Genomic DNA, 16177 nt, shown 5'->3' with positions numbered 1-16177 from the left:
GGAGAACCCCTGTAGAAATTGCCGGCATGTGTTCATATTGTATCAAGTTCCTGTCCTTATAGAACCAGCAAGTCCTCCATCTTACTGTAGGCAATGTCGCAGGAGATTTGCTAGTATATATAAAAGGTTCGAGGCATGTCTCTCACACCTCAGGTGGTACACTTTGTCAGGTGTAAATTTCTGTTACGCTTTAAAGAAAAATGTATAAAGAAGGGAGAAAGAAAGCCAGTCATTCCCTGCTGTTTTTTTGTGACCTATAATTGATTTTCGGGTCAGTCTAAAAGAAATTAGTCTATAATTAACCACAGGAAGGCACACCAGTCACACCTTTGCAGCAGAATAATACGTTGTTACATTGTTTCATGATATAATGGCCCTGTCCTGCTAAAATAGTGTATCCATGGTAACAGATTTACTATGAGTCATGCCACAGGATGCGCTTGTCTTTTAATATATAATATTGCGACCAGACTTGAATCACTTCCCTAGATCTGGCATGTTCCGATTGTTCCAATGCTCTCTTGGACGGCCTTCCACCTTGCACCCTCTGTAAATTTGAGCTCATCCAAAACTCTGCTGCCCGTATCCTAACACGCACCAAGTCCCGTTCACCCATTACCCCTGTGCTTGCTGACCTACATTGGCTCCCAGACCGGAAATGTCTCGATTTTAAAATTCTCATTCTTGTTTTCAGAACCCTCGCCCCTCCCTATCTCTGTAACCTCCTCCAGCCCTACAACCTTCCGAGATCTCTGCATTCCTCCAATTCTGGCCCTTGGGCATCCCCGATTTTCTTGCCGTGCCTTCAGCTGCCTGAACCCTAAACTCTGGAATTCCCTCCCTAAACCTCTCCGCCTCTCCACCTCTCTCTCCTCCTTTAAGACGCTCCTTTGAACCTACCTCTTTGACCAAGCTTTTGGTCACCTGTCCTAATATCTCCTTTAGCGGCTCGGTGTCAAATTTTGTTTGATAATCGCTCCTGTGAAGCGCCTTGGGATGCTGAAGGTGTTATATAAATACAAGTTGTTATTGCTTTATTTATAGCATTATCACCACACTTACTTCTCGTGATAGGAAGTTGAAGTGACTGGGGTGACCTTTCTTTACAGCAGCAGGATGTGAATTTGATAAAATACTTACATTTCTCACATGTTTTTAATGGAGTCGCTTAGCAAAATATTCATGTTAACTGTAAATAACCATAGATTAATGGGGCCAATACAGCCCTGAGAATTTAATGCGTGATCATTGTATCATAGAATTGTACAGTGCAGAAGGAGGCCATTCGGCCCATCATGCCTGTGCCGGCTCTTTGAAAGAGCTAACCAATTAGTCCCACTCCCCAGCTCTTCCCTATAGCCATGCAAATTTTTCCGTTTCAACTATATATATATCCAATTCCCTTTTGAAAGTTATTATTGAATCTGCTTCCACCATCCTTTCAGGCAGCGCATTCCGGATCATAACATCTCGCTGCGTAAAAAAGCATTTTCCTCATCTCCCCTCTGGTTCTTTTGGAATTTTCAAGCTGTCAGTTTTTTCTGGAGAGAATGAGGAAGCGGATGGTGTGAATATTAAGGATTCTTCACACTTTAGTAATCTCTTTGTTACATTTTATTTTTTCCATAAAGCTCAAAAAGAATTAAAGTATTTAAAAGATTACAGTTTATCCCCAAGTCAGTTGCATAAATAGAGGATGCTGTGGAGAACCGTGAAATGCTCAGTTTAATGCGCTTCTGAACCTGTCATCACTTGAGTTATTAGATCTTCCTTGTTCATCGAATATATGTTTCTCATCATCCAACCTCTTTTGCTCAAAATCACAGCAAAATTACTTCGGTGGACTCTAATTTCAGTGAGAATACAGGCTAAATATTAAAAGATGTGAACTAAAAACTTCTTCGCAGCATTTTCTTTTAATTAATTTTTTTTTTGTCTTTCTTTGATTAGTTGCCCCCCTTCTTAGCAACATATTGATACTTTTGGGATATTGAGTACATAATTTAGTACATCATTTGGTGTTCATTACTTATTTTATCTTGCAATTCCTTGTAAAATCCTCTGTGTAAATGTAAAACCACCCACTGAAACTTGGCGGGCACAGTGGAAAGCTGGTGGAAGCAGCAGACGATTCAAGTCAAGCAGCTAATGTAAGCAGAAACCCTCAGTAATTGGGGGGGGGGAGGGGGAAGAAAAGGTTGTATATTTATTATAAAGTGTAGAAAATGGCTTGCTTTGTTTGCAAGGGTGTAGCACACTTTCCGGGCTTGGGTGTCATTCAAAACCCACACAGTCTTTTCACTCACGCGGCTTATGATGTCATCGAGGCGCCTTGAGTATAATACTTCCATCTGCCTGTTATGATAGGATGGATTTTTCTGAAAGAGGGCCTGTGTACTTTCACAGAACATGAAACGAGAAATGCAGAATCATGCCATACCAAGCGCACCATGGGGAAAAAGCCCTCTAATTTTAGCTCACAGCAGCTGTTACCAATTTTTGATTAGCTCATTGCTAGATTTATCCAATGGTCAACCGAGTTTAACGGTCCAATTTAGACCCTTCATGAAAATAGTGACAGATTTTCTTTGGGTGTATTGCATCGCCTGGGTTCAGCATATGGAGGACAACCAGTCGGGAGAATTGTCCACCGTTAGGGGAACGCACCCAATTTTTCCATCCATTAATCCATACCGACAAAAAATCATTACTTGTGCGCGATCCTCCCTGCCCGATTTTCCTCTATGCACTGCGCCCGAGCGCAATGACAGGAAAATCTGCCCACAGTGTTTGACATGTAATATATTGGTGACTTCTAGACGTGACGTTTCACATATTGATATGATCGTGTGAAGATATTAATTAATCCATGGTGACATGATGAGCAATTTTGTGTTTAAATTGTTAGGTTCGGTTCCAAAAAGGGATGAATTCAGCTGAGGTGGCAGTGGGAGTGCTACAAGTAGCAGCTCTGAGCTCATGGGTGGTGGGATAGCTGATTCAGGTGGGCCAATGGGTGCCTAACCAGACCAGACCAGACAAGGTCAGACATTCGACTGCCGATCATCCATTTTTCAGGTGGGAAATGGGTGGGGCTCTTTTCTCTGAAAAAGAGAAGGCTAAGAGGAGACCTGATAGAGGTCTTTAAAATCATGAAGAGTGGGTGTCGAGAAACTTGTGGGTGAATCCGGAACAAGGGGCATAAATATCAGATGGTCACTAACAGATCAAATAAAGAATTTAGGAGGAATTTCTTTACACAGAGAATGGTGAGAATGTGGAACTTGCTGCCACATGGAGTGGTTGAAACAAATAGCATTGACACATTTAAGGGGAGGTTTGATGCAAAAATGAGGGAGAAGGGAATAGCGGGGGGATATGGGGGCGGGAACAGATAATTAGAGTAGGAGGCTTGTGTGGTGTATTGACACCAATATAGAACAGTTGGGCCGAATGGCCTGTTCCTGTGCTGTAAATTCTATGTAAAGTAGGAGCCAGTCAGCAATAGTGGCAAGCTAAGAAACAGGAACTGCTCCAGTCTAAATTGCAACCAAATCTCAGGCAATCCAAGATGAACTGGGAGAGAGGGAGGTAAAGTTTTTGCTCAGCATATATCCACATTTCCATACTGGCTTCCATATTTCCCATGGCAGCTTTATTCTTATCTTTTATGCTGTGTGGAGTCCCTTCAACAGTGCTCTACATATTGAGAAAGCACCTTGTCTATGGTCTTCTCTTTCCTTCTCCTGCTTCAGAGTGAAGGAAAGAAAGTACAAAGCAATAAACTGTCAAATCAGGATTTCCCAGGACAGTCCGTAGCCACAGGACAAGATGGGGTTTTATTTTTGCTGCTAAAATTGGCATGTGTCTTACATTCCTGGACACTTGATTCTGTGTCAAGTGAAATTTGGGTCAGTGAAAGTGCAGTTAGCATATACTACACTAAATCTTTATAACAAAAACAGTAACTAGAATGCATAAAGGACCTTCTACGCAGATGATACATGGAGATTACTTTTCTTTTCCTATTGAATCTTTTTGTCACTTTACACAATACTGGACCATTTAAGTAATGATTATAACACATTATCTGTTTAATTCAGTCAGCATTTCAACAGAGGAAACCTAGCAAACCACACCAAAAAAAAAACTTTTGAGCATTTACTTCATTATCCTCAAAGAAAATCATTTCTGACTCGTCCAGAAACCTATTGAAGTTCTCGCTGGTGCCAAGTTACAGCTGCTTTGATGATAATGTTGCAGGATAATAATTGCTCTGTGCTGGATTAGTGCTGGCAGCACAAATTTCAACAGGAACTTTGGAAAAAAAACAACCCTTTACGTTGGTTTTTCTCCTCAAATTATGGTGCCGATAAGCGTTGCTGAGAAATAATTTGTTTGAACGATGGGAAGTTCCGATAAAAGAAACTAGAAAGTTCTTTCACCACCTGGGTCAGTTTAAACAAGAGCAGATTAAATTTCTAAGGCATATTTTACTGCTGAGAACATAGGAAGGAAAGGTCAAGACCTTTTTGGTCAAAAGAGTATCAGCCAGTTTACTTAAGTAATCTTGCAGGAATCACAGTACTTATTATTATGGACCATTAATATAAATGTCCCTTTGAAATGTGTGTTTATGGTTTTCTGGCTGCAATCAGAATCATTGCCCTTTTAGCCTGATAAGTGCCTTTGCTCTCATTAAAAAACCTTATTCTTAAATGGTAGGAACACCAAATGAGGGAACTTGAGAGTAGCTTGAATTGCGACCAACCCTCACAACGAGGGGAAATACAGTGTATTTTCCTCTATTTGCTAATTTTAGTGAAAAATATGACACGAGTATAAAGTGCGGAGTAAATGTCTATTTGTTCATCAAATTTAGTGAACAGAGGAAAGATTGCCTTTATGTCTGACTTATCATCTACAAGTCAGAGCCATTCACTGAATAATGGAACCAAATCATCCTACCCATTGATTACAAGCAATTTTTTTGCTAATTTGGAGGCGTGCTCAGGCAATTTCTGTTTTTGCTGCCTGTTGATTATAACCAGCGTCACCAATGCATTGGAAGAAACTCGTAATTCCCCCACTTTGTTAAACAATTAATCAAATATGGGAAGCCAGCAGTAACTGGAGAGATTAGTAGTTTTCCCCATAAATTATTTACTGAAAATAACGACCAAACAAACGAACTGAGGTCGATGAGGGGAGTCTCCAGTTGTGTCAGTGGACAATTAATGCATGTTAGTTACAAGTAGACACCCTCAGCACCACCACTACTAACAAAGAAGTCATGCATAATTATAATTTTCTCAAAAGTTCGATGAATTTCTCATGGGAGGCAAAAGAAGTCAGTACTCCAAGGATGCTTTACATACACAAAAATGATTAATTTTCATTTTTTTACGGAATGCTTTTGGGAATGGGGAGTAGGATCAACAAATGAGGACTCCAATATTGTGAGAAAGATGACAATGTTATTGATGGCCCTGAATTAGATAATCATATCGTGAGGGTTTTGAACTGATGGATTTAAATTGAATCATCCCTAAAAAATGAGCGAGTTGAAAACTGACATTTCTTCTCAGAAGGTGAATGCCAGCGCACCGAAGGCCTGTATTTAGAGCAGATTTCTCTCGTTCTACCATGATTGTTACAGGGAAGGGAAAGTGAAGAATGTATAATAACTTTATGTTGGGCTGATGGCAAGAAGACTGCTACTAAGGCAAGCAGAATGGCTGGTGAGCTTGTTAAGGAAATGCAAATTTGAGTACAACTTAGCAGGTGGTGATTTAAAGTGAGATAAAATAAGTGAAAGTGCTGAAGGTTTAAAAGTTATAATAACTCTCAATTAGGTCATGGAATAGGACCAAGGAGAGAAAAAGAGTTGTATTTTTTTTTGTTTAAATCTTTATTAAAATGGGTTTAGATTTTACAGTGCCATTTTGCATCAATACGGTATGAATGACAAGCATCAGGAATTCATATACATTTTAGAATTTTTGTGTGAATAATTTTGTAAACCAGTGTTCATTCGCTTTTAATACTGTGTGCTGTTGATTTCACCACCATGTGACTCAGACATTAATACAGACTACCCATGCTGAAACATGGCACTTGGAGGTGCCAGAAATGTATCTGATTCAAGCCAAGTTACGAAACAGATTGTGAGGATGATAAGTTCAGAGCTATATTGATTTTCGCTTTTATTTTCTTGGTGTATGAGTGAACATTAGAGCTACAATGTGTCCATAGTTACAAGAATACCCATGATTTACAAGAAAGTTGAATTTGTTAAATGCAAGAAGAAAGACTGCAAAATTAACACAATCAGTGAGGCTATCATTCATGGGTTTTGGGCTAGGAACATAGAAATATAGGAACAGGAGTAGGCCATTTAGCCCCTCGAGCCTGCTCCGCCATTCAGTGGCTGATCTGTACGTCAACTCCATTTACTGGCCGTAGCACCACATACCCTTACCTAACAAATATCTATCGATCTCAGTCTTGGAAGCTCCAGTTGTCCCTGCATCCACAGGCTTTTGAGGTAGACAGTTCCATTTTTCTACAACCCTTTGTGTGAAAAAGTGCACCCTGATTTGAAATAGTTTCTCTGTATCTACCCTATCGAATCCTTTTAACAGTTTAAACACCTCAATCAAATCACCCCTCAATCTTCTATACTCAAGGGAATACAAGCCAAGTTTATGCAACCTGTCCTCATAATTTAACTCTCTAAGCTCCAGCTTCCATTCTTTTCTGCCCAATTCTGTCCAGCTTCAAAATGGCTGTCCTGTGTTTCCAAATTCTAAAATGGCACCCGAGTTCCATCTCCCAATTTATACCAAATTGATCGATTTATTTGCTATGTAGCTAATTATCATAGCAATGACCCATGTTTCTCCTGGTATGCTTTCACTTATAAATATATAGCAAAACAGTCAAGGGCTTACTGGCAAATATAGGGAAGGGCTACTCATTGCACAAGATAAACCTCATCATGATTTGGGAGCTTTGGAATCGATATCCTCTGCCTCCGTTCTCGCACTGAGCAAATGGCACCATTGCAGTATTCTGACACCCAAACAGATCAATTCAGATCAGATTATTCAATGGCTGTAAAAATGTTAGCTCCCTGCAGGCACTCTATGGTACTTGTACCAGTTGTAGACTTAGCCTGTACATTCCATAACATGCTTGGCTTGGCTCACATTTATATTATTCACATTATATATAACTAAAACCACATTTTCAATTATAAAAATACATTACCATATTTTAATTAAGTTTATTAATTTGCAACAGCAAAAATAAAATTCCAGCTCATTAGCAACCAATATTTCACTATGTTTGGATCTCTCGGCTCTAATCATCCTCTATGAATTTATAGGGCCCTATATTGAATGTTAGTGATTTAACTACACAATTTCCACTGAGTGGAAAACTACAGGGCCAGAATACTTTACTATCACACCTCATTTTTTAATGCCTTGGTCTATAATTACTGTTACTGAATGAAAACACCAATTTAGAATTATCAAGGGACTTGGGGGTACTTCTGACTTTGGACGATAGTGTAAAATGGGCGATTGCGGATCAGCCGTCTGTTAGACATCTCTCTCGATTTTTATTTCCAAAGAAGTAAAAAAAAAGTAACATTCGTGACAAATATTTTTGGGAAAAAATATGCACGGACAATTAGAATACATCGACAAAATTGCAAGGGAGTGGTGGTGCGATCACTGAGTTTTAAAATTTCTCCATTTGATGCAACAACTTATGTAGCAGTTTTTGATGCCAAATTAGTGGTGCCATTGCCAGACCTGGATGCACACTTATGTAATATTTCTTGCTTTGTAGATATCAATGAATGCCAGCTCCAAGGAGTGTGCCCACAAGGAGAATGCCTGAACACCCATGGCAGCTACAGGTGTACGTGCGAGCCTGGGTTTGTCCCTGGTCCCACACAGACTGCCTGTGTCCGTAAGTAATGTTTACCAGACCTTCAAGGACCGTTAAAATTTGGTCCGAACCCCCCCGAAAATGTAACGCACATGCACTCTCATTTTCAAACTTGGGCTTGTGTAATTCTTAAAAACATTTCTTATTTTCATCAGAAACAGGTTTCCCCCCCTCTACCCCCCCCCCCCCCCAAACAAAAAAGTAAATGATTCATTCACGAAAGCCATGGCGTCTTTCACTGATGGACCATCTTATAAGTTAACACCTATGAGTGAAAATTATGAGGGTGAAAAAAATGGTTTCGGGGCACTAGCACTGTGGGTGGGGGGGTGTGGTAGAGGGGAGAAATTCGATTTGGGCGGGATGCAAAATAGGTGGTATCGCAGTCAGTAGAACTGAATATCTGATGGGACGTATAACGGGCGGCTCTTGTGATACTGCCAGTTTTACATCCCCGCCCAAGTCGAATTTCACCCCGGTGCCTATTTTTGAAGGGGCTGCTAGCCTTTCGAAGGGCTGTTTTACTCTTCCTGTCTCATTTATATCTGTTAAAGTAAAAAGTATATCTGCACGATATCACAGGGGTGAAGATACACATAGAATAAATCTTGATTTAGTCCACATTGTACTAAAGAATTGATTAAATAAAAAGTAATGTATTCTTTATGATGGCACAACTATTCTGATGTTCTTAGTACATTACTATGACATCATCAAATGGTTTAGCAGCCTCTTCAGCTTTCAGGGTGGAACACAGTTAGTAATTTTAGTCATTAATTTTGTATGTTTAAATTTTCTTTTGTTATATAAGCAGAACGCACAGCAGCGAATAGTGGGAAGTCAAGATTACTCTACTCATGAAGAAGACCTTTGTAGCTTGCTTGTGACTATCATTCATATCTAATAAGGGGTTCCTCAGTTGCAGAGTTATCTTGGCCTCCCCTTGTGCCATACTATGTTGTTGTTGCTTACAAATTTTGGGGCAAGATTACAGCTTACTGCCAAGAGAATGTGGCAGAAATCAATGAATATCTGAACTTTAAAGAGCCAGAAAAAAAGGGTTAATTCTAGGTCAACCAGAAATTTTTCTATTGCTCTCAAAATATGTGATATCACTAATGTTCACAGGCACTGTGTGAAACCTAACCAAAAACATATTTATTTTATAACTGGACTGCAGCTGGTGTTAGTTATGGTTGTGACTCAATTATTAAATACTGTTACTAATGTAAAATAAGCAAAATATGAGTTCAATCCAAATTCTACATAACAATGTGCCTGTATAAAATTCCACACTGGCACTAGATCCATTAAAAAAAATCACACTGGAGTGTAAACGCCTGTGAAAGTTATTCTAAAAAAAACGTGGTAATTGGTAACAACTGTTTTTTCTAGGCATTGATAAGAACATACAGTTGTTTCAGGTGATCTGACACCAATACAGTTATTAGGCTTGTGCACCATTGTTGCAGATGCTTCACAAAACTATTCCTAGCACCAGTTGTGTAGATAGCTACAAAACTGGGCTCTCTGTTGACCATTTGCATTCACCACTTCTCCACAAAATCCCCCCAAAAAAGAAACCAAATACAGACTATGGCAGGCGAACCGAGCCATAGCCAGAGCCACTGAAGTACCAGCTTTGGCTCCAAAATGAATGCTGCAGCCAATTTGAAGCCATTTGCGGATACTGGTTCTGTTTTAAAGTATTTCCCTCTGGATGGTTCGCTCGATCTCTGCAGCCATTGATGCAGAGAATTGGAGCAATATCTTGATGCCTGTGTCTTGATGGCTATTCAGACCATTAATAATCCGTGTCGTTGTCAAAGCTCACTTGACCTGTAATGATGGAGAGAGCCAGCTTGAACTGTGAACTGAAGGAGAGTTTGGCTCCACAATCCATAGTCTGTTGACTTGGGGCCAGTTTGTCAATCCTAGTTTTGGATTGTTGGAGCCAGAAATAATTTCATCTGGAGGCTTCAAAGACTTGATTGACCCATTTCAGGACTTAATCATCTGCTGTTTAAAGATACAATGGGAATGGGATGTGCAAAAGGTCAAAGTGGTATGACTACTAGAGCTTTATCTTTGGCCAAGCTTGGTACTTTTTAAGAATGCTGAATGGTTCAGATTGTATTTGACAAAGTAGGACTAAACCGCACATACTGTCGTCCCATGTTAGCTAGGCACTACACGGGCCTGTTTGACGAGAAAGAATGACAATCTAACAGAACATAAATATTCTGCACATGTAGTTTGTCTAATACAATTATAACTAACAGAACTCAGATTGGAATGAAGAATTAAATTGCCCCAATTGCCTGCAAAACGGAATGATTTGGATTGGTCTGCGAGCATGCCAAAGACATTCCAATTATGTGGCCTCAGAGGTAGTTGTATTTTGTTTTTAAAAACAGTTTTGATTTTTTGTTTAGAGCATAACAGCAATTGTGCGCTGCTCCTGAATGCTAATGCTACTGCTGTACTAATGCATGTAAAAGATACTCACAGCTTGCACATTTCTATTTGGGGCATGTTGCCTTTTGTAAGGTTTAACACCTTAATTTTTGTCAGGTGGCTGCCAGTGTAAAGCCTGTACGCTTCAAGTCTTGGGGCTCTAATCTGGGACAAAGGATGCTCCGAATGTGCCTATGTCGGCACACATACGTATACACACACAGTTGTGCCTTAATGTATGTAGATTTTTTAAGCTTGTTTGCTGTTCTGTCCTTGTCAGCTGGTGATGGAATTTCTGCAGGTTTTTTTTTTCTTAGATCATTTCTGGCAACCTCCCTCCCTTTTTGTTTTGTTCTGCTGCAGCCGAAAATCTTTTAATTGAAGAGAAAGGGCCCTGCTACCGATTTGTCAGTGCAGGAAAGCAGTGCATGCACCCTCTGTCTGTGCAGCTCAGCAAGCAGATGTGCTGTTGCAGCGTTGGCAAGGCCTGGGGCACAAACTGTGAAAAATGTCCCATTCTGGGAACAGGTAAGGGCAGCAGAAAACAGCGTATAACTTTTTTGCTTCACAGATACTGCTCTTTTGTCCTTCCTTTGCTGGCTGCTTTTTACCTTTATGCTCGTTGTACTCTATGGCAAAAAAAAAGACAATCAAATTATTGCTAGACGATAGTGTTAATCCATTACACAGTTACAACACATTTTGTGAATGGCTAATTCAGATACCGCCAAGCTGCCCCATCTTATTGTTCTTCCTTCTCCCTTAAAATTACATTTCAAACCACTGATAAGAACATAAATGTGTGTGTTCATTTGTTTTAAGAATGCAGCACACAATTTCTGAACACTCACTGTACTTGGTGCCTGCAGTTGGTACTGTCATCTTAAAAGAAACACATTGTCAACTGGCCTTATCCAAAGATCCTGAGAAATTACTAATTTGCATTATTTTGGAATTGACTAACTAATTCAGAATGGAGCTTTCCGATGCTGTTAAAGTGTGACGATTTTTGCTTTCTCCCAGCTGAGTTAAAAAGGGTTCTGCATGTTAAAAATCTTACAGTGGAATGAGTCAAGATACTTGATAATTGCATGCACAAACATGATGGTCCAATGAAGCTGACTGGTCTGGAGTTATTAATTTAAAAAATAAAACTTTTTTTTACTTTCTTCCCTTCCAATGTCTTTTCCCAACAGGAACGCAACCCCCTTCACATGTTTCCCCTTCCGCATATTCCCGATCTCCCAGCTGGGAGACTCAGGATGACTAGGCCTATTGACTTCACTGAGAGTGTGGTCAGCAGTGTCCTGTGATAGGCAATCAGGTGACTCAGTTCTAGGAGGACGGTCCTACCACACACCCACCACAAAACAGGAGATGCTGAGAGAGTAAAGTCATGCTCTTAATGGTTACAAATTTCTGTCATTTGAAGCTGAATGGCCCTTTTTGGCCATTATAATTTTACCTGTAGTCTTTATTACAAAAAAGGGCCAAACAGATTTAAATTTGACTATTCCTGGAGATCTCAGCTCATTTGGTGATCTGACATAACAGATTCCCCATTCAGTTTAGCACTGCCAAGCAACATCAATGAAACGTGGCAGGTTATGAAGAGGGGTATCAAGAAAGCTCATCAGCACAGTCCCCTCTATACTCATCCTCAAGATACTGTTTTTTAATCACTAGCAGCTCTATAGTTATCTTGGCCAAGTGTATTCATGAGAAACCTCCTACTGTTTTGGTCATATAACTGATAAAAGGCTTTTACATGGTTATTCTTTTTCTTCCAGTGTCAAATCGGGATGTTTACATGTTACAAATTCCATATTTTGTGTTTTTTTTTTATTAAGCCTGTTCAGAAATTGTGTTGGGTTTTAGTGGTGGTGGTAATCAGGACCAGTGTTACTAACCTCACTATTTTAGTTCTGGCAGAAACAGTAATGCAGGGCCAAGTCAGTGACTGATTTTTTCTTCTTCTCTGTTGGCTGGTTGTAGAGAATTACTGCCAGGACTCAGGGGAGTAAATGGGACAAGTTAAAAGAGAGCTGATGGGCATATCTACTGATCCATCACCTTATTTTCTGTTTTCCTGAAGCAGCGGGACTGACAGCAGATGCAAGATCAGCCAGAAGCTGCTGTTACCTCGGCTATAGTACTTTGTTCAAAACTTTGACCAAAACTAGGAGCCAGAAATGTAAGAAAGTCACCAATGAATCCAATAGGGAATTCAGGAGAAACTTCTTTTACCCAAAGAGTTGTCGGAATGTGGAACGAGCTACCATGAGGAATAGTTGAGGCAAATAGCATGGATGCATTTAAGGGGAAGCTAGATAAACACACGAAGGAGAAAGGAATAGAAGGATATGCTGTTAGGGTCAGATGAAGAGGGATGGGAGGAGGCTCATGTGGAGCATAAACACCGGCATAGACTAGTTGAGCCGAATGGCCTGTTTCTGTGCCGTAGACTCTATGTAATTCTTTGTAATATGTAATATTTCCTGGACACTCTTGCAGTTTTTATCAAGCTGGAGTCCTGTTCTCAGTCGATCAGAGCTCCAGCCATGAGCTCTGATTAAAACCGGAGAGCTTTCTCCCAAGTAAGAAGGACAAATACATGCCTGATGGACAAATGCACTCAGCAGCCATACATGAGAAATAGGTGCTGCAGCTCATAAGACCTGTGGCGTGGATACTTGTGCAGTTAAATTAGAAGAGGGAAGAGGTAAATAAAGTAATAGCCTGGAGCGTTCTGCTGGTATCGCTGTGGGAAACTTGGCACCTTCCCCTTAAGTGGAAAATGCAGCCTAGTTTAGCTGTACTTCCATGCTGCAGTCTATTATAGAGTCGTAAAAATATGACCGCATATGTTCTGGTGGGAAAATTCCAGACTCACAACAAAAATGTTTAGCATAATAATTTGCAGGTGAGCAATGATCATGTTGTACCGGCTTACATATACATACTTGAAATGATACACATGGCTTGAGTCTGTCAGTTATAGTTCAGGCTTTTGTTTTAACCTCATCAAACACCTCACTATCCTTCCTTAAAGATTTGTATCGTCACCACCTGGGCATAAGGCATCTCCCTGGGCAGAGCACGGAATGCAAAATTGGATCACCACACTGCAACGAGGCCTGCTGGATTTTCCTTCTGCTTAAATTAATAGAAGGAAAATTGGGTGAGCCTTGTAGCCAGCAACCGATGCTTCCCGCCCTGATTCCTCTGTGCTCATCCCAGGCAATGTTTTACAGCCAATCTACCCCGGTATTTCTCTCCTAGACATGAAAAGAATTGCTCAATGATTTTTAAGTTGGGATAAATATAAAATATTTATTTTAAATGTTGTTATTATTACCTCGTGCTTCATAAGAGCACTTTAGAAATAAATATTCTTATTCGGTTCTCTAATGCAATCAGAATCATTTCGCACCCGCTCAAATGGGGTGATGGACACAGTGAGGGTGAATTCCCTCGCTGTTTTTGGCATAGTTTTGGTGCATCATCAGGGCACCTAACTTTTTGTAACAGGAAAATCAGGCAGAAGCCATTCCCGCAGGTTTTCTTCCATAAAATCGCTCCCCTCGAGTTCCCTCGAATTTTATGGCCTTTCCCATGATCTGCCCATCAAGTCTTGACTGCCCTCATTTACTTACATTATGATGGAGACCAGTGGTGCACCAGGGCCCTGTTTTGACAGTCTGAATGCACTCAAGGTAACTTAGACTGAGAATTACAAGGTGCAACTGTTGCCCGCGTCAGCTAAGGCAGGTGGCAGTGAGGAGTTTCTGAGCTTGAAGAATGTGGAGAGTTCCATTGGCAATTTCTGCAGCTGGGAAACACTTTTTGCAGTGATTTAATTTTTAATCATCCTGCCTATACAGACCTGGTTATTTTTCACTGCTTCTGACAGGGTCAGACCACTGGCAGACTTTTACCACCACTACCCCTTCACCCCCCCCCCAGGGGTTCTCAGGAGCAGGTATGGTATTCCCCTTGAGCATACCCTTGTATGCCATTATCACGGACGAGGAGGAAGGGGAGCAGCACAGGATGAAACAAAGGAGAATTTGGCAGCATTTAAGGAGATTGCAGCCACCAAATATTACTCTGCCCCCAGTAGAGTATAAAGGTAGCACAGGACAGATGAGAACCTTGCTGAGGAGATGTGTATAAGAAGAGTGCACTTCACCAAAGAGGCAATAGGGCAGTTCTACCATCTACTGCATGAGGACTGCAGCCTCACTCCTCTGACTGCACTGCTGTCTCTCTGGCTATAAAGGTGACCACTGCTCTCAACCTTTTAATGACACAGGGTCATTTCATTGGCATCACAAAAAGGCAGCGGTGATATAGGGCCATCCAGTTTTACGGGGTTGCTGATTTTCCCAGGGTATGATTGATGGCACCCACGTTGCTTCCCACAGAATACCCTCCCCTCCCCGCCCCCCCCACTTCTAACTTCCTCAACAGGAAGGGCTTCCACTCCCTCAATGTACAGACTGTGTGTGACAACATGCAGAGAATCCTACACGTCAATGCCAGACGTGCAGGAAGTTGTCATGGTGCATTCATCCTCCAAAACTTGGCCCCCCTCTGACTCCTTCAGGGAAGAAAATCACGTCCACGTACGGCTTCTGGGTGACCAAGCCTTACCCCCTACTCTCATGGATAATGACCCCAGTAAGAGTGGCCCGAGGAGCTCTACAATGAGATACATGTCTCAACAAGATTGTTCATCGAAAGGACAGTCAGGGTCTTAATGGAATAAGTGCAGTGAGAAAAATGGAACAATGTTCCACTGTTTATATGCAGCCACTGTCAGCATGATTCACTTCTAGGTCAGGTACAGCATGGCCAGTCTCCTAGTGAAATGTGCTCCACCATCTGCAAGACCAGCGTGAAAGTTTCTCATTTTTCACATGAGATGTTCACTTCGAGTCAGTTTGTCAATTCTGGTTGAATGATGAGCAGTTTTTTGTGCTGTGGCAACATGCCCACTGGGAACTGGATTGAGACTTTCTGTACTTCTTCCACTTAGGAATCTTACAGCCAGCAGATAGAGGAGACTTTCACCCCATCGGTCTAACCTGGATTCAGACCCTATAGAGCTGGCAATTTGCTACCTCTCTGCACCATTCAACCCCTTTTGCTGTTTGGCTTCTCATTAATTTAAAAAAAGCGTAACTATTCATGCTTCAAATTATTTATTTCTACTTGGTAGGTGGAGTCATATTTTTTCACCACAATGTCAAATTAAGGCAAACAGCTCCTTCGAATTGTACTGTGTGCAAGTGGTAAACCCATGCCATGCAAGCTCAGTTATCGGCACAGTGGAACACCCATTACCAACCATCATGGGGAATGCTACCTCTGTTGATAATAGAAAGAGTCCTATAATCACATTTTGGCCCTATACATGTGTTGCAGCAAGTTTAGGCATGGGAATGACATTTGTGCACGTAACTGCATAAAATGACATACATTTTCTTTTAATTGTTTATATAATTGTGCATTGTAGCAGTGCTTTGTACAATGCTTTCTCCCATGAGAATTCTGGTGGATACTCTGGAGGATGGGTAAGTAAGTGGACTACAGATATTGGTAGTTCCACCGTACTTTCAAATCTGGTGAGATTTCCGAGTAAATTCAACATGACTATTGAGGTTTTAATTTTTTTTCTTTTTACTCTCACTGGGGACTGCTTATCTACCACCACACAGCCTCCTGTTGTCGGGAGAGGGTGGGTGGGGTGCGA

At 40.9% G+C, this 16177-nt stretch overlaps 1 protein-coding gene across 6 annotated transcripts in view; it reads left to right on the top strand.

The window, feature by feature from the left end:
- The window catches only part of ltbp1 (latent transforming growth factor beta binding protein 1), a 304945-nt gene that overhangs the window by 136368 nt on the left and 152400 nt on the right, over positions 1–16177 (top strand). For 5 of the 6 annotated variants that reach the window (XM_067988679.1, XM_067988683.1, XM_067988680.1 and 2 more), the window contains 2 exons: positions 7861–7983; positions 10783–10947. In XM_067988679.1, the coding sequence (XP_067844780.1) occupies positions 7861–7983; positions 10783–10947 (288 nt within the window). The remainder of the gene's footprint in view (positions 1–7860; positions 7984–10782; positions 10948–16177) is intronic. The other variant, XM_067988681.1, reaches the window with a different exon arrangement.

This window comes from Heptranchias perlo, chromosome 8 (assembly GCF_035084215.1).
Source record: "Heptranchias perlo isolate sHepPer1 chromosome 8, sHepPer1.hap1, whole genome shotgun sequence".
NCBI classification, from domain to species: Eukaryota; Metazoa; Chordata; class Chondrichthyes; order Hexanchiformes; family Hexanchidae; genus Heptranchias; species Heptranchias perlo.
This window is presented reverse-complemented; position numbering and strand designations above follow the sequence as displayed.